The 17,552-nt window shown below is 32.5% G+C and overlaps 3 protein-coding genes across 9 annotated transcripts; all 3 read right to left on the reverse strand.

Annotated features, from left to right (window-relative positions):
* Positions 1 to 25: 25 nt before the first annotated feature.
* LOC106773998 (heavy metal-associated isoprenylated plant protein 45) lies at positions 26 to 3,639 on the reverse strand. 4 transcript variants are annotated; one of them, XM_014660773.2, is made up of 4 exons: positions 3,140 to 3,639; positions 2,176 to 2,250; positions 548 to 620; positions 26 to 453 (listed from the first exon to the last, which is right to left on the reverse strand). In XM_014660773.2, the coding sequence occupies exons 2-4, from the start codon at positions 2,197 to 2,199 to the stop codon at positions 257 to 259; spliced, it is 294 nt and encodes a 97-aa protein (XP_014516259.1). In that variant the 5' UTR covers positions 2,200 to 2,250; positions 3,140 to 3,639; the 3' UTR covers positions 26 to 256. The 4 variants fall into 4 exon arrangements, with proteins under 4 accessions (XP_014516259.1, XP_014516261.1, XP_022641852.1 ...); XM_014660775.2 differs by lacking the exon at positions 3,140 to 3,639 and adding an exon at positions 1,170 to 1,698 and having other exon boundaries at positions 2,176 to 2,195; XM_022786131.1 differs by lacking the exons at positions 2,176 to 2,250; positions 3,140 to 3,639 and adding exons at positions 1,170 to 1,213; positions 1,685 to 1,698.
* A 149-nt stretch (positions 3,640 to 3,788) lies between these two features.
* On the reverse strand, positions 3,789 to 4,987 carry LOC106773999. Of its 2 annotated transcripts, none has more exons than XM_014660778.2 (3): positions 4,578 to 4,987; positions 4,282 to 4,452; positions 3,789 to 4,149 (listed from the first exon to the last, which is right to left on the reverse strand). In XM_014660778.2, the coding sequence occupies exons 1-2, from the start codon at positions 4,915 to 4,917 to the stop codon at positions 4,319 to 4,321; spliced, it is 474 nt and encodes a 157-aa protein (XP_014516264.1). In that variant the 5' UTR covers positions 4,918 to 4,987; the 3' UTR covers positions 3,789 to 4,149; positions 4,282 to 4,318. The 2 variants fall into 2 exon arrangements, with proteins under 2 accessions (XP_014516264.1, XP_014516263.1); XM_014660777.2 differs by having other exon boundaries at positions 4,309 to 4,452; positions 4,578 to 4,986.
* Positions 4,988 to 12,972: 7,985 nt separating this feature from the next.
* Positions 12,973 to 16,291, reverse strand: LOC106774000. Of its 3 annotated transcripts, none has more exons than XM_014660780.2 (4): positions 16,085 to 16,289; positions 15,712 to 15,988; positions 15,417 to 15,490; positions 12,973 to 13,515 (listed from the first exon to the last, which is right to left on the reverse strand). In XM_014660780.2, exons 2-4 carry the CDS (start codon positions 15,931 to 15,933, stop codon positions 13,422 to 13,424), a joined length of 390 nt encoding a protein of 129 aa, XP_014516266.1. In that variant the 5' UTR covers positions 15,934 to 15,988; positions 16,085 to 16,289; the 3' UTR covers positions 12,973 to 13,421. The 3 variants fall into 3 exon arrangements, with proteins under 3 accessions (XP_014516266.1, XP_014516265.1, XP_022641853.1); XM_014660779.2 differs by having other exon boundaries at positions 15,712 to 15,935; positions 16,085 to 16,286; XM_022786132.1 differs by lacking the exon at positions 12,973 to 13,515 and adding an exon at positions 14,054 to 14,796 and having other exon boundaries at positions 15,712 to 15,935; positions 16,085 to 16,291.
* Positions 16,292 to 17,552: the final 1,261 nt, after the last annotated feature.

The raw sequence follows: 17,552 nt of genomic DNA on the forward strand, positions 1-17,552 counted from the left end.
TGCATGCAGACAAAGAAAGCTTGAGTTTGAAATTTGTAAAAACACCAAAAGCCTCAAAATTAGTTGGATATGTCTCTACTACATATTCCTTGGACATTGTGATTGGTGATGATTTCTATGGAAATGAGAAGCATTATGAATACAAAGTAGTGTATATATCTACCGTCTCACACTGGACAGAAAGTACTAAAGTCCAAAAAGAAACCCTCAAAAGAAAAGAATATATGAAATTTGGTGTAACTGGGGATGATAAAAACTAGAAGAAGCTGAAGGGGTTGAATCTCAAGTTGGTATAATTGGCACTGACATAAGCATTAAGTAACTCATTTTGAGCAGACCAGAAATCAGCCTTCAGACCCCCTCTCCTAATTGCCTTTAGAATTTTGTTCTTGTGTGTGTATCCAGTGACTACTACTTTTTGGCAGTTAGTGTCTACCTCCACTTTCTCTATCCCTGCATGTAATGATCATCCATATGTTAGTACAACAACAACTAGCTCAGAATTATGGTGACACTGCTTAGCGAAATCTCTTTCAATTAAACAAACCTTTCAATTTTGAGAGACATTTCCTTAGTCTTTTCTCGTGTATACAAACCATCTCCACCTTTAACTCAACAACCTGCAAAGCAAAACAAGTGATTGAATGTTATTGAACAGATTTGGCTCCAATGCTAAGAGACTAGCCTGTTAACTGATATTATTCTTTTTATAAACGGATTTATCTGCTTAAGCCATGGTAATAACCTTTCAGTTTATAAACAATACATTGATGCAATTCTCTAAGATGCTGTTCTCCATCAAAATTAGAATTCACCAAAAGCAAACTTATACTGATATTTAATAACTACAATAAAACTTTATTATGCAGAATATTAAAAAAAAATAAAAATCCAATTCTAAATTGAAAACAACATAAACAACACCCTAAGAATGTCCACGATTTCTTTCCAGTTTATTTGGTAATCATTTTGTTGATAGATCACCATGCATGTTTTCATTTATTAATTTAATGAATAGCATACTATAAAATACAGAGATTAAAGTTAAAAATACACACAATCATGATTTTTCTGCATAATATTAAAGGCCATGTATGCAAGGATGAGAGATAATGTCTAAACAAACCACATAATAGTCAATAAGAGATTAAAGGTTAGAAGAATAATACCTCCATAGAAACAGCTGAGAGGAAGTGATGCTACAGAATGATGACTTGGAGAGAGAAGACAAGAAGGAGTGAAGGATAAAGTGAGACAGAATGATTTGAAAACAATTGGAATGAGAGTTAATCAATGAGACTGAGACATTCAAGGTTATTTATATACGTTAGACGGAAGACAAGATCAAAAGTTGGAGAAAAAATTAAGTGGGGTGTCTCTTGGATTTTTAGTCTGCTGGCTGTTTAAACAAGTAATATAAGGCAAAACCATAAACTTTTTCAGACAGAAGCACATTAAACTTTAGAATATGCGACACGGGCCTCGAGGTTTTGGATCCAAGCAAAGCAATGAGTGTATGAGAATTTGAAATGATTGGCTTTGACAGGTCCAACCTGACCTTTTTTTTCCCTTTTGACTGAAGTTTACTCACATAGAGATAGGAAACAAAGAATGAAAGAAATCAGACAAGGACTTCTTGGATTTGATGACAAGTGCATCACCATGATTAACATCTGGCACATACCTTGTAGCTCTAATCTGTCCATTACCATGTTAAATTATCACATCTAGTACTCAAACTCTATTTATGTTATCACATATAAAAGAAACTCTTTCAGTTTTATGTTTTGTAATGCTTCAGATGAATTTCAATATCATATTACTTTTCCTTAATGATATTTAACTATGTACTATGGTTGTATTATTTTTATCTTTTTGATTGATATAAGTGATAGAAGATTATATTTTCCATTTTTTGCATAAACAAAAAGTGGTCTGTAAACTTCTTATTCTGCACTATGTACAGGCATGGTATGCGTATGAATAAAGTAGATTAATTCTTTTCTTGTTATCTGACATATGGTATTTGATTTGGTTCAATGCGGAGCACATTTAAAAAGGAAAAGGAAGTACAGATGAGAAAAGAAAAAGAGAATAGAAACGTCTAAACAATGAGAATGACAACAGGAAACAGACCAAGCAGCAAGTTTGGTATAATTTAGTTGGGTGATGTACTTTTTTGCTTAGATTGATGTCCATCCTCGGAACACGAGGTTTCTCTCACACCACTTTGGATTCAGCTCCTGTATCCTATAGTCACAGAATAATTTTCTCATGAAACAAAAGAAATTAACATAACCAACAAATAAAGAGTTATTTAATGTTTAATGATAACTTCATGTAGTTAATTTCCTACTCCTAAAGTTCCTGGTCCAACAAACTTCATTGGAATCTGTAGTGCTTCGAATGTCCATTCCAACATTCTCTTTTTGTCAACTATTATTGCTATCTGCTAGTCCCAGGTAAGGAAGATCATTTACCAAAGTTGTAAGCGCCAAGTTAAAGTTAATTTTAATTAAACAAATTCTAAAATGTTTCAAATTTTGTATAAATAAATTATCTTTTAAAAAGTCTCTATGCAAATAAATTGCTTCCACATATTCTTTATTAACTAAAATTAATTACAACTTGCAATATTACGAGTAAAATTCAATTAATAAAGAGTGAAATGTCAGTACAAAGAATGTGGTTAAAAATGCGTTTTCGAAATAATTATATTTAATAATTTATTTCCTTTAATAAGAAGAGTTGAACTATGATAACAACTATTTAGGAATTTACGACTTTAATCAATATGATAATATATTACTAAATAACAGTTTAAAATTAAATTCCGTGTCAACCAATGAGTTTTTTTTTTTTTTTTTGTTTTTTTAAGATTGTCTTAACTGAAAGAAACTATTAAATAATCACGTTTTAATCTCCAAATGCCACATAATTAGTCTTTCTTAATCCTGATTTTCATCAAATTAAAAAAAAAAAAAAACTGAGTTGGGACCATTAATATTGAATTGGGACCATAGTCATGGTAGTATTACACTAATTTCTTCCCAATAGAGAATCCGTTAGTTTCTTGTAGAGCCAACAGTCTCACATGATCTCATACCACGATTATAAAAGGAGGAACAGAATAAGTTACCAGACAAATAGCTAGAGTTTCTGGGAGAGTGAACAAAGAAATTGAGAGTTGAGGATAGAAAATGGATAGCCTGCACTAAGAGTTCAAAGAACAAAGAGATCACTGATTTTTTTAATTGCAACAGGCCAAAGCCACAGATACCCGTGATTAAAGGTAACATAGGGAGTGTTTTAGTTTACCTTGGAATTTTAGCAAGTGTTCATCAAACATCCATACATACCTCAGAACATTACTAAACCTTGCACACAGCGCTTGCACTTAAATCCAAGGAAGTGTTTTGAGACATGCATGCTTCATTCCATTCATTATTACATTTTCCAATAAGCATAGACAATTACTTTCAGTCTTTCTCCCAACTAAAAAAAGGTTGAGAAAGGTAGACCAACTAGTTAAGGCATCAAAGAAAAATATATATAAAAATTTGGCAAAAATTTTGAATTTATACTCATAAGAAATGACGTGAACTTTCACAAGAGTAAAGTATTTAATGCCCATTTAAAGAAACTTATTCACGTGTCATTTAGATTTATCTTATAAGACTATCATTAGTACATATATTTGGAAACACTCATAACAGCTTATGATATATCCAGGATCTAATTTCAACTTATTTTCAGAAACTCGAACACAACCTATAACAGATCACAAATCACAGTAAATGAAAACAGTTTAATCATATGTATTATTTGATTACATAAACAACTTGTAAACAAGTAGTTTACTCAAACACACACTCCTAGTTTACACACTCCTTATGTAAACACAACTTTTACATAAGAACACTTACTCAGCAAGCACTTAATTTAACTGTTTACTCAAACACACACTCCTATTGTGATGAAACTATACACGCAGATCAGAAGCAATACAATGTATCGTAACTTATGGCAACTGCATGCTATGAAACCGATGACAATTCGTTTCAAGTTAAAACAAAGTTCAACACCTGCAAGTTGCAATCTACCTTGCACTTCCTCCATTCTTTATCCTCATTTGGCGCAGGAGAATCACTAGAGCAATCGTGCACAAAGAATTATCAATATTCATTCATACAGAAACATTATTTATTACAGTCATAAGATGAGAATCCTTCACTTGCAAGTGTAAAATTGAATTTATAAAGTAATGAAAGGGGATACTGCCATTGGTTAGGGTTGACCAAGACTAACGCGTATGGTTTTACTGAGACGTAGAGAGCGATTCCTTTCCTCCAAGTGTTCGAATTATAGCTTCGAGAAGCTTGATGTCCTCGTCGCGCTTCTGGATTTCTTCTTGCTTCGCGCGCAGCTCTTCCATGTGCAACTTAAACACCTCTGTTAAAGGAAAATAAAAAACGATTAGCTTAGATCAGAGACCAGAACCATTCCAAACTTCAATTGAAAGATGAAATGCAATGATTGAGAAGAGTAAAAACAGAGTAGGATGAAGATGATGATACTTGTGGTGTTTTCAAGTTCCGCGGTGAGCTGTTGAGCGCGAGATTCGGCGGCTTTCTGAGCGGCCTCAGCCTGTCGTTTCTCGGAGCGAGCGCGAGCGGCAGCTGTGATGGCGGCGTCGACCTCTCTCTCCAAGGTCTCGACTCGTTGCTGGAGCAGTTTGATGGAGCGGGCTTGGTCAGCTGTGAGGGAGGCTTTGGAGAAGGTGTCGTCGTCGACGAAGACGGCTTTGGTGAGAAGAAGCTTCTGGAGAGATTCGAGATTCGACGACATCTCCGTCAGATTCGTCATCGCTCCGCTCCATCGCTCTCCTTTCTCGTTATCTCCAGTCATCGTCATCATCTCACTAATTAATTTCCTGCTACTGTTCTCGTTTATTACATTCTGCAGGGTTTAATTGGAAATCCCCAATCCTCTGCATTTTACTTATGGAAAACGATACCGTATCAACAGTTTTTGACACAACACATTCCATATTTCACTTTGTTAATTATTTTTTAATATGCTGATGTAGAAGTAGAAATAGAAAACTGCACAAACTTTTCGTTTTAGTTTTTGCAATTCAATTGTTACTTCTTATTCTTGTATTGTTTCTTCAGGGTTTGTTTTTGTATGTCATTTTTCTATTGCTTCCATTCAGATATTTCTTTAGAAATGAGTTTTTTAAATTTCCAAAAATTTTTTGTCTAAAATTTACTATATTTTGTTTTTGTGCTTTGAATGCAGAAAAAAAAGTTTGTGTTAGTGACAATGATACTAAAAAATTGTGTGACAAATGAGGATGATACTTAATAAATTGTGCAACATTAATTTTAAAGAGAAAATAAATAAAAATTTAGATAATTTAATTCAAAGGGTATTAGATTGAGTAGGAAATTTTTTTATATATGTGATTGATTTAGTTGAATTAGGAAATATTGATGAATTATTATTAGTTTAATGTTAAATATACCTTTTATATATTTTTAACATATCAATTTTGTTAGTTATAAAAAAATTATTGAAAAATTTTCAAAGAAGCACCGAAAATACCACATGAACTTAATTACGATTGCAAAATTTTTCTAAGAAAGTGTTTGATGAATAACCCTCAACAAAGATGGATGTTTTATTCAAAAAGAATATCCAACATTATCACCTACATATAATTCTTAGAAATAGATATAACCATTTAATTAAATACTTCGATTATTAAACTTGTTTTGAAAAGTTTGAGTATATTGGAGATTCTTATTTGTTAGTATGGTTTATTAGTTTAACAAAATTAGTAACTAATGTTTCTCTATCTTAGTAGCAGCAATAATTCATTGTTTACATACAAATTATTCTTCTCCTATCCTATTTCTATTTACTACAAAATTTAGAATTCTACTTTTGAATTCTAGAAAAATGAAACGTGTTATTGAATTTTAGTGGATAGATTAAGAAAAAGTTAATAATTATAGTTTTGTTGTGAACAAGGTGTTTCAAAGTAGTAAACAATAATATACTATTTTTTTTTATCCAATTTAGTAAGTGTAAGACATTTTTTATATATATATATTTTTATAGCAAGGCAACTTTTAACTTAGCATTTATCTCATATCGAATAAAGACTAAATAATTGAAGTAACTTTGAAGACTAAATAATTGAAGTAACTAATTTTTTTTCAATATTATTTGGGTTGATAAGTAAAAGAACATTCAAAATCTAAACATCATCAGATCACGTATGGAGTAGGTTCTAGATTTTTAATTTATTTCTAAAATGTTGGTGCAAAATGAAGACTAATAAAATATTAAATTATTTTGCTTTAAAGTTTGTTAATTTAATTATTTTATATAATATAAGAATATATATATATATATATATATATATTAAATATTTTTGTTATTTATTTTATCATATAAATATATAAATACTTAGAGTAATATTTGGACTCATAATGATGTGAAATAATTGATTCTATGTTTATTTCTTTAGAAATAAACGGTTTAATTAAATTACGAAAAAAATTCTCATCTAAAATTTACTTTATTTTGTTTTTGTCTTTTTGTGTACATCGAACAATAATTCTGTAGAAAAAAAAATGTATATGTTGGTGAGAATGATATTTAAAAAATTGTGTGAAAAGTCCAACATTAATTTGTAGTAATTTAAAGAGAAAATAAATAAAAAAAAAGATAATTTGATTCAATTAAAGGATATTAGATAGATAATTTGATTCAATGAAAGGATATTAGCTGAGTAGAAAATTTGTTTATATCTGTGATTGATTTAGTTAAATTAGGAAATATAAATGAATTATTTTTAGTTTAATGTTAAATGTACTTTTTGATATGCTTTTAACATATCGATTGTTCGTTATATAAAACTTATTGAAATATGAAAAAAAAATTATATTTTAAAAATAATTTTATTAATTTCTAATAATATTTATAAAAAAATAAAATAGAGTTACTAAATAGAATTATTTTTAAAAACTAAATATTAAATATTAAGTATAGAAATGAATTAATAATTTATAAAATAATATATCAAAATACATCCTTTTCTCTTCGTCCTATGTTAAATATAAATATGTGACTGAGTAAACTATAAATCCACTAGTTATAAGATGAAATTTATTTTTACATAACATTATAAAATAAATAAGATTATAAAATTAAATTTAATATATTTTATAAGTAAATCAAATAAATAAGCTATCGATTATAATAAAAATATAAGGGAGATTATTTTAGAAAGAATATGAAAAAACAAATTATCACATAGTTTTAAATGATTGGATAATCTTATCATATTTATTTCATAGATGATATTTTATCATTACCTAATGAAATAAAATTTTAGTCTATAAAAACAATAAAAGGATATTGTACTATATGGCTAGACGGTCCTTAAAGAGGAACAAGAAGCTTAACATGTTAGACACCGAAATCTGAGATAAACACAAAAGCCACTCGGTCAAGGAGGAGCGGAAGCCGGAGAGGCGCTCTCAACAACAATATACTTCTTAAGGAACATCAAGAGTCAAGGTTAAAGGTAAGTATCCTGATGGGCTGAGATTGAGCCGTAATTAAGATCACACTAATTTTAGGTCCATATAAAAAACTATAAATAGAGGTCAAAGGTAGGTGATCACATTTATTGTGAATTTAAGACTTGGCTCTGACCTCGTTCGGACTATTTACTGATTTAAGCATCAAAGTACCTTTGACAGGTACACCCCGATCGGTTTGGAGCAAAGACAAAGGAGAATTCAGACAGAGGACGATTACCATGACTCATGCAGTTAAGAAGTAAAAGCGTGAAGGTGTGTTATGTTGTTGCCCGACCCTACACCCGAAACATTTTGACGCTCACCGTGGGATCGAGTGACTTAAGAAGACTCAATGGTGACCATAAGAAACATGAGCTCAGAAGACCCGACGAAAATGATCAAGATGCTTCAACAACGAATGGAAGAAATGCAACAACGTTATGAAGGGGAGCTGGCCGCCTTCAAAGCCGATAACGCGACGAGGATTGCCAAGGAGAAGGCTCCGAGGGCGATAAGACCGTTCAGGCGGAACAAACAGAACTGAACTCTGTGCTTGCTGACACTGGTCAGGTCGCCTGCACGAGGGTTAGATAAAGTCGGATAAGGACTGTCCCAGAGGAAAGCATTGCTGTAAGTAGGGAACACCATACAATGAAGGCAGAACACACGATTGGAATGTTGTCGTTCGTTCCAGCCATAATGGAGGTCCACATTTTGGAGCAGTTCGCTCCCCCCAATTTCAACATATATGATGGTTCGACGGACCAAGAGGACCACATCAAAATGTTCACCAACCGAATGGCGTTCCACACGAGTAACGACGCATCTGGTGTCGCGCTTTCTCCTTGTCCTTGGAAAGAGAAGCGTTGGAATGATTCAACTCTTTGCCACCCAATTCAATTGAGAATTTTGCGAGCATTAAGCGCATGTTTGGGCACTAGTTCGGGGGAGTCAGGCCCAGGATTTAACTGCTTTCTCCTTAATGACTATCAAGTAGGATAAGGAGGAGTCGTTGAAAGCATTCAAGGACCGGTACAGGCATGATGGTTCTTGGTGACATAGCAGATGGAGAGCTATTTTTGTTATTTATTTTCTTATTTTAGTTATTATTTGTTATGGTGTTTTGAAGTATGTTATTTGGATTATGTTTAATTTGGTGTAAAGACACTTGATTTCTGATTTAATGGGTTATGTAATCTCTGGATTAAGTTTATATGATTCTGCAAGAAAATAACATGTATGAATGTGGTTGCAATGTGCTTCATATTTGATCTTGTGCATGAGTTTGAACTATGACCAGATGTGAAGTGTTTGAGAGCATGAGTGAGATTGAGAGAGATGAAATGATGAATTTGTTTAAATATGGAATTGATTTTTGCATGATTGTGATTCCACACATACACACTTTTGGTTAAGGATGAGAAAAGCAATGTTCTTATTGATTTGTATAGCTACTTGGCCAAATAGCCAACCTTGATACATCGTGATACATTTGTGAATCCTTGTTGAGCCTTGATAAATTTTCTTCCACCTTGAGCCTTTTAGATGTTATCTTACCTTACACCTTAGAATAGAACAAGTATTATGTTTTGGTTGAGGGTGTGATTGGGTTAAAGTTTGGGGGAGGAAAAGTTGTTCAATAAAAGTGTTCAAAACAAAAAATGAGCAAAGTGTGTATGAACTGAAAAAGAAGGTTGAATTGAGAAAGAAGATGGTATGGATTGGTTGATATATATTGGGGGTTTGATGACTGAATTAAGAATTGAAGTATATAATGTTGTTCTCTTCTTAAGAGGTGTCTTTGAATCCAAGAAAAACCACAATTCTTTTTCTAGCCAAGCCAAGCTTTAACCCTGAAAAGACCTTTTGACTTAACCAATGGTATGTGAAGTGTGTGAATTAGATGATGTGTAAAAGTTGATGAAGTCTATAACAAATTTATTAATACACGTGTGAGGACATACACTAAATTGGAGTGATGTAAATCTTTGGTCTGGTTGTTCATATTCTATGTACAAGTGAACTTTTGGTTGATGAATGCACCATGTCATGCTTGTTTGAAATCTTTGGGAATTCATGTAACTTGGTGTGTAGATTCGTTTTTATCAAAATGTCATATGTCTATGTTGCTTTTGGTTTTATAATTTCATGAGGACATGAAATAATTCAAGTTTGGGAGAGTTGATAGGTATAAAAAATACATGTTCTCATACTTATTCATTAGCTCGAATTTGTACTTATTAGTGAATTAATGTGTTTCCTCATAGAAAAAGTGTAATAGGAAGTAGAAAAGTTGTGTAGCAAAGTGTATAGGAAATTCTGCATTATTTGGAGTGTTGTCAGCCCTTTGTCGCTAAGCGCCAACCATCATTCTCTCAACCAAAATGAAGACTTCTCGCTCAGTGCACCATCGCTACACGCTGAGCGAATTGAGCCAATTGAAGGATAACAATTGAGATTTTTGCTCAGCGCATGCATAGTTGTACCTGAGCGAATTAATTAAATGAAATTTAGTTTTTAAAATCGAGACATACAAAAAAGAGACATCTTTTGACTGAGCAAGAAACGAAAATTACCGAAGAAACATCAAGAGACGACTTCAGGGCTTCCAGACATCATTTTCTGCAAGGAATTGCTTAAATAAAAGAGTATGTTCTAGCTGACTAGGAGTGACTAGACTTCTTGATCATTGGAATTGGTTGTAAAGACTCTTCATTGATGTGAATTTTCTATTCAATATATATTTGTGCTCATGTGCTTTTCTTGATTTACTTGTAATATATGGAAGTACGATATTATTTAAACATTCTTTTGTACTGGGAAGTATACTTGAACATGTTCTGAGAAGTATATTTTAACATGAACGTAAGAAAAGCAATCAAAAGTAATGATGATTAGAATAGTTTTCGATCTTATGGTAATTCTTAAAATCAAAATTTAATGCAAAGTATCTGTTGAATTAATTAAGGAATTAGTGATTTAATAGATATCTTTAGAATTTGCTTTAAGGAATTAAATCAAGATATATTGATGTGAATGCTTGATTACAGAATATATATTGTTCAGAATATTACTTTAATGTGAGTCATGAATCCAATTCCAATGAAACTTTCATTTAAATTAACAATCTTAAATTTTTACATTTGTTATTTTCATACAAATTTCCAAATATGAAATCAATTGCTATCATCACTAAATTTATCATGGTAAACGAATCCAATTTGATAACGTGACTCAAATTCTCTTGAGACGATACGTTTACTTACTTTATTACTTCAGACGATTTTGATATACTTATCAAACAGTTATCATGGGATTGAGTCATTCGTGAGCTTTTCTTCCATGGCAATTAACAACCCAAGTAGGTGCTTGTGTTTTAATCTTACAATTGTCATGGATCCAAGAGGTGCTTGGAGTAGTTTTGGTCGAAAGGGTAAGTTTGGGTAAGTTTTGGTGGTCCAAGTTGAAGAGGTTAGGTGGTGATGGTTTTAAGTGGTAAGTTACAGTAAGTTTGGGATGGTTGGTGATGGAAGTTTGGCATGTATGGTGTGGATGTGCATGTTTGGGTTTCAAGGTAGTATTAGATGAGTATGAAGTGGGGAAGTGTTTAGTGAGTGTCTAAGGGAGTTGGTATTGGTGGTAGAGAAATAGGGTTGTAAGATAGATTTAGAAGGTAGGTGAAGTGTTTGTAAAGTTTGGGTTTGTGTTTATCGGAGTAAAAGGATTTTAACATTGAGGGTATGTTTTGAGGTGGTGGCTTGTGAGGTTAAAGGTTGAGAGGTGCTTGTGTCTCTTTGGGGTGAGGCTTGTTTAAGTAAAGAACGAGTTCTTTTAGGGGAGGCTGAGGTGGTGGTAAGGGAGTTTAGGAGGGGATTGATGAAGAGGAGATTTGACAAATGAGGCAAGGTGTACCTGGTCATTGTTTAAGCAGATGGGAATAGGTGAAAGCACATGCACAATGCTGGAAGATGTAGCTTTAGATGCTTGGCAAGAGAAGTGTCTAATCACCACCTTCTGCTTAGAAGCAGGTTGATTGATGGTACTTTCGATGGACTTACGGGGACACTTTAAAACAAATCCACAATAAAAGTCTTAAGTTCCTTCAGGACACGTTGTTTCAGATAAAGACACCTTGGTCTTCTTGATCTTCTCTTTGATAGCCAAAGAAAAAAAACATCTAGAAAGAGGAGGAAGAGCATCTATCTGAGGCATTTCTTCATTAGATGAAGCAGATAAAGGTTGAGTAGTAGACGTTTGTGCCTTATTTAGGAGCATCATGCTTTCGATGTCCTTTATCCTCTATCAAGTAATGATCTTAACATTGATGTTCATCAAGGTTAGGCTAAAGTTCTTCAACCTTAGAGGCTCTTTAAGTTGTTTGTTCATATGGGGAGGGACTAGCTTGTCCCTTCTCCTCCTTCAAATTCTCCTTGCTTTAAAGAAATTATTATGGTTTTCTGCTTTTTAATCTCTACCCACAATTGCATCTGCTTTATGTTGGTGATGCCAAAACATTGGTCTTTGTATGCACCACTCAACATTATGTTGTTCCTCACCTGTAGAGGAACATCAGTAAAAAAAAACATGTTCGACGATCCTTGGTGGCAAATAACACAAAAGTTCAGGGATCCATAATAGCTCCAAAATATGTTTCTGTGCAAGTTTTTTATAGACCTGATCAAATTAATTTAGATGACGTACGGTAGGTTAAAGGGTACCCCAGTCAACAAATGGTATATGGCATACCTATCCAGCTCAGGGATGACAGTCCCTCGATCTATTCTTATGTAGAAAGGTTTTAGAGACATGTTCCAAGAAGATTTTTTCTTTCACCACTCCTGTAAAATTCTTGAAAGCTCATTCCGGTACGGATGCAAGTGTATAGGAATTTTATGCGATACAATAAAAGATTATTAAAGAACTGCATATTAAAATCGGAAAGCTATACACAAATTTCATAAATTTATCAGTTGCCGTTTCATTTTTAAAGATTGCATATCAAATAAAACTATTGATAAAAATAAGACTAGGCTTTTAGTATCCAAGGTTTTTTCTATCACAACCCCTGTCAAATTCTTGAAAGCTCATTCCGGTACAAATGCAAGTGTATAGGAATTTTATACGATACAAAAAAGGATTATCAAAGAACTGCATATTAAAATCGGAAAGCTTGGCTTAATTGCGCGTTTTTTCAGATTAACGATCTTTTGTTAGGCGTTTGGTGTTCCACTTATGCATTAAAAGGTAAATAAAAGACATCGGTCACTACTTGTAAAACAGGCCAATCGGCCACGAACTTTTGTTAGGCGTTTGGTGTTCCACTTATGCATTAAAAGGTAAATAAAAGAAATCGGTCACTACTTGCTGGAGTGGATTCGACATAAAACAGGCCAATCGGCCTATACTTGTAATGCTTCAGTCACTGGTCCAGTAAATTCAGATTCCTGGACTTTTACCATCTAATTGATGATAGTGTAAATCTGAATCATTAGCATTATTTAGCAGGTTTAGATACGAGCAATCACCCCTACTTATCTTTCAAAAGAAAGATGTTTGCTTATAGGTGAAAGATAAATGTCTTTAGATCAATACTAAAGCACTAAAACAACTTACTCTAAAATGGATGTGGAAGAATATCATCTTTCAAAATCCACAAATTTTATCCACCAACCACTGCATTTATCTTTTAAAGCAAAAAATCTAGGATCCAATAATGGGATTGCTTAGGAAACAAGAAGAAAATAAAGCATGACTACCAAACGGGACCTACTTATGGGTGGCTCTGAACATCAACCAACATCTGGTGTTACGCAAACAGCTTGATTATCTTGGACTACCTTTCTGTTCACCAGTATCACCTTGATTAGGTTTCCCGCCACAACAGAAAAAGTGTGGAAGCCTAACTCGACCACAACCCCTACAGAAGAAAGTGAGGTTAATTACTCACCTAAACTGGAAAAATACAAAAAGTTTAATATTTTAATCTTTTGGCAAAAGTATGGAAGGGACCTACACTAATCAAACCTACCTATGCACACCGTATTTAGACAATAGAAATTCAGTTGAATTTTATCAGTGCAAGCATGCTTCACTGGCAGTTGATGATGGAATCCACACATCGCACATATATGGGAAATAAATTTTAAAGTTTATCCTTCCCTGCCTCTCTTTATCCCCCTTTTTCACAGAAACAAGTTAACTTCTTTGATAACGCTGAATCGGCTAAAAAGAGTGTCTAAGAAATCATGATTCATGCATCAGGCTATTCAAGAACTAGGTTGAAAGCGAAGTTCCCAAACTCTATTTTTATAATTTTCAAAAAAAATGGAAATCAATTGTCCTACAAAACATGGTGAAAAAGAAAAAACCAAGGGTTATTAAATATTTGGTTTAATAGCCAATTTAGTCCCCACTTTGGTTGAAAAATCTCAATTTAGTCCCTCGTTATAAAAGTGTTTTACATTAGTCCTAACTTTTAAAATAGTGGGTCAGATTGGTCCCTTTCGTTAAATATAAGTTAACGAAATTAATGGATGATGATGTGACACAGCTTAAAGCTGATGTGTTAGTTGGTCTCTCGTTAGCTTTAAGTTGTGTCACATCATCATCCATTAATTTTGTTAACTTATATTTAACAGAAGGGACCAATCTGACCCACTATTTTAAAAGTTAGGACTAATTTAAAACACTTTTATAACGAGGGACTAAATTGAGATTTTTCAACCAAAGTGAGGACTAAATTGGCTATTAAACCTAAATATTTTACATATATGTACTCTAGCTTAAAGTCTACCAATTCTTGGGTGTGATGACTCTCAACTACTTGTTCTCCTTCAACTTATGTATAAGAAAAATTTGGAACTGAGTGATATTGTGAGCAACTTTCTAACTTCTGTTAACAGTTTGAGTAGCACTAGGAACAAACAAAAACAAATTTAGTTATTTGATAGCTCAATACAGTTTTTAAGCATAACTAGAGCATATCAGTGACTTTATTGATTAATTCCTGTTGAACTGGTAGCACAGTAATGGTTTAGAGGTGTAAAGTCTAGTAACTTTCTCCTCACGATCTTACCATAATTACTGTTTTCTAGACTGTTTATTAGCAGGTTTGAGTCATTGTGGAATAACATCCGAGCATGAAGGGGGACCACATCTATGGCATGCAATGAAATAAAAAGTCCCATTGCTCTCCAAACTGCATAGTAGTTTCGCTTTAGCTCAAGCATAAGGATGAAGTGTCTTTTAGACCGTAACATATAAAGAAATCCCACCCTCCCTTCTAACCTCTCCCTTTTTATCTCCAGCACTGGTTCTTGGTTAATTAAAGAAATATTTTAACTAATTGAACATGAACTCTTCATAATATTAAATTATTGTAAACTTTCTAAAAAATTATGGGATCTCATATTACCAGCAATTAGTTAGAAAAATGTATTTTCTTTATAGTGATCCTTAGCCTTTCTTTGGCTTTAACAGATTGATTTACCATTCAACTTCTTCAAATACAGAAACTCAAACTATTTCTATTGCATTATATATCTTTGAAAAGTATAAAGAAGAAAGGACACAGTTCGCAAGCTGAGGGAACTTATAAAACTATAACATTATAGACTGAAATATATGACCAGGTAGAACTGAACTGTTCATTAGAAGTTTATTTCACGCCTAAATTGCACTGTCTTACACTGATATATATTTCATTTAAGTACCTATCCTTCAAAGGCTCTAATATAGCTGATAACAGAGAAATTACCCGATATTTGCAAAACACACCAAATAATAGCAAACAATAAGGCGAAACAGACAAAGTCTTACTTGCATAAGACAATCACGGGGATAGGTTTAAGAGCTTTTGGTCCATTTCTTATTCCTCTTTTATGGCGAGAAACCTGCACGATAGACAGAACCATTACAAATATGTCAAAACACAAAGCCGAAACGATAACAGCGCACAAATAATGACACTCACAGCAATCCTGCTTAAAACATTATTACACCATATCATATCACCATACTATATCAATTGATATTCCCAGCAGTAAAATTCAAAGCCTCTAGAGTGCCAAGCAAGACCAGAAAATCCAAAACGGCAGAGAAGTGAACTCCGTACCTTGTGATTTGGGACACCCATGAGCTCCATAGAGCCACCAAAAGAGAAACTCGGGGAACTGAACTCGGGCAAAACGGGTTGCGGTGATTGAACCCCAAAATCAATGCTTCCAGATAAAGGAGGAGATTGGGGCACCGTTTGAATCAACCTATTAAACCCTAAAACACTTCCTAATTTCCCTTTACCTCCGGTGCCCCTCACAATTGCGAGTCTCGCAGCCATTGCTGTGGTTGAAGAACAACATCAGGAAGACGTTGAAGGTATATATGACAAAATACTGGAGATTAAGAGGAAATAAAGCGAACGAGGAATTTGAATAAAAAAATTAATGATAAATCGACCAAAAAAATAGAAGAATGAACTTGGGTGTTACCTGAAAGATATTTTGTAGGAACTTCGATGTTTGAAATGGATGATTTATTTAAGCGAAAATAATTATTGGTGGAAAAAAATGGAGTGAGTATCGCGAAGGAGCATTAGTTTGAGCAAGTGTTCATGGTTGCTGGAACTGAATGAAGTGCCATTCTCCAAACCCTAACATAACAGAGGATAAAGAGAACAGGGTAAATGCAAAATCTCATATTCAGGATTTTTATTAAAGTATCGTAAAAAAGTATGTGTAAAAAGTGTATACAACTATAGCACCACAATGTAAAATATTTTTACACTTATATAAAGAAATAATGTTTTTAATATATTTTTATTTACAAAATACATATTTTAGAACTATAGATAATGATTATTTTTAAACAAATTAATCAAACCAAACGTAGATTATTAATAATTTTGGTAATTAAAAATAAAGTATATTTGTAATTAATAAAATAAATATACTTTATAAAAGTATTATTAAGATAAATATAGTTTTAAATAATTGTATTGAAATTTAAATTAGATAAAACTAACTTAACAAAATTAAATGTAAGTTTAGATCTTATCATCATAAATCTATTAACAAAATATGTGGAATGTAGTTATGATTTTCTATGAATAAAACTTAAGTATGATTATACATGAAAATATATATTTTGAGACACGTGATGATGAATGTATGAAATTCATTATTTATATGAATGAAACGTGTTATTATAACTTGTTATTTATATTAATTAGTTTACATGACAATTATGAATTAAAATTAAATCATATGTTTGGCCAATTAAAAAGTTTAGAGTAATTAATTAATTAATAGAATGAAAATTTACTTCAAAATTGATTATTTGTGAATATTGTAAGTTATATATCTTTATGTTAGAATTAATTATTTGTGAATATTGTAAGTTATATATCTTTATGTTAGAATTGATTATTTGTGAATATTGTAAGTTATATATCTTTATGTTAGAATTGATTATTTATGAAATATTGTAAGTTATATATCTTTATGTCAGGAAATGTTGTTATTGAAATTAGGAGTATCAAAAGAGGTTAATTTGACTTATTTAAGTTTGTTCATTTCTAATGTGTCATTCAACATTATAAAACACATTGAAAAGTTTAATCTGTCCTATCACTAAGTGGATTAGACACGTTAACTCATTATGTCTTCATCTTCAATCATCCAATATTATTTTTTCTTCTTCATCATCATCATCATCGACCTTTATTTTCTCCATCAACAAATGCTTGCAATTCATGCTCTTCATCTTTGTTCACATATGCACTAAGAACGTAGCTCACTGTACAAAAATCCCAATTTGTAAAAACTTCAATTCGTAAAAACCCTAACCCATAAATTCATCAACTCTAGAAATCAACCACGATTCTTATGTTGTGGAAGCCGAAGCTGGTTCATGATCATTATGGAGAGAACGAGAAATAAAATCGAAGACTTTGTTACC

This window comes from Vigna radiata, chromosome 9 (genome assembly GCF_000741045.1).
Source record: "Vigna radiata var. radiata cultivar VC1973A chromosome 9, Vradiata_ver6, whole genome shotgun sequence".
NCBI classification, from domain to species: domain Eukaryota; kingdom Viridiplantae; phylum Streptophyta; class Magnoliopsida; order Fabales; family Fabaceae; genus Vigna; species Vigna radiata.

What these genes read in the sequence shown, in the direction of transcription:
- LOC106773999 (XM_014660778.2), bottom strand. Translation starts at nt 4,917, where the DNA reads ATGATGACGATGACTGGAGATAACGAGAAAGGAGAGCGATGGAGCGGA. An exon ending in GGAACTTGAAAACACCACAA is followed by an intron (nt 4,453 to 4,577) that starts GTATCATCATCT and finishes TTCCTTTAACAG; the next exon opens with AGGTGTTTAAGTTGCACATG.
- LOC106773998 (XM_014660773.2), bottom strand. Translation starts at nt 2,199, where the DNA reads ATGGACATCAATCTAAGCAAAAAA. An exon ending in ACATCAATCTAAGCAAAAAA is followed by an intron (nt 621 to 2,175) that starts GTACATCACCCA and finishes TTTGCTTTGCAG; the next exon opens with GTTGTTGAGTTAAAGGTGGA. An exon ending in ATGTCTCTCAAAATTGAAAG is followed by an intron (nt 454 to 547) that starts GTTTGTTTAATT and finishes CATTACATGCAG; the next exon opens with GGATAGAGAAAGTGGAGGTA.
- LOC106774000 (XM_014660780.2), bottom strand. Translation starts at nt 15,933, where the DNA reads ATGGCTGCGAGACTCGCAATTGTGAGGGGCACCGGAGGTAAAGGGAAA. An exon ending in TGGGTGTCCCAAATCACAAG is followed by an intron (nt 15,491 to 15,711) that starts GTACGGAGTTCA and finishes TCTATCGTGCAG; the next exon opens with GTTTCTCGCCATAAAAGAGG. An exon ending in CCCGTGATTGTCTTATGCAA is followed by an intron (nt 13,516 to 15,416) that starts GTAAGACTTTGT and finishes TTTCTTCTGTAG; the next exon opens with GGGTTGTGGTCGAGTTAGGC.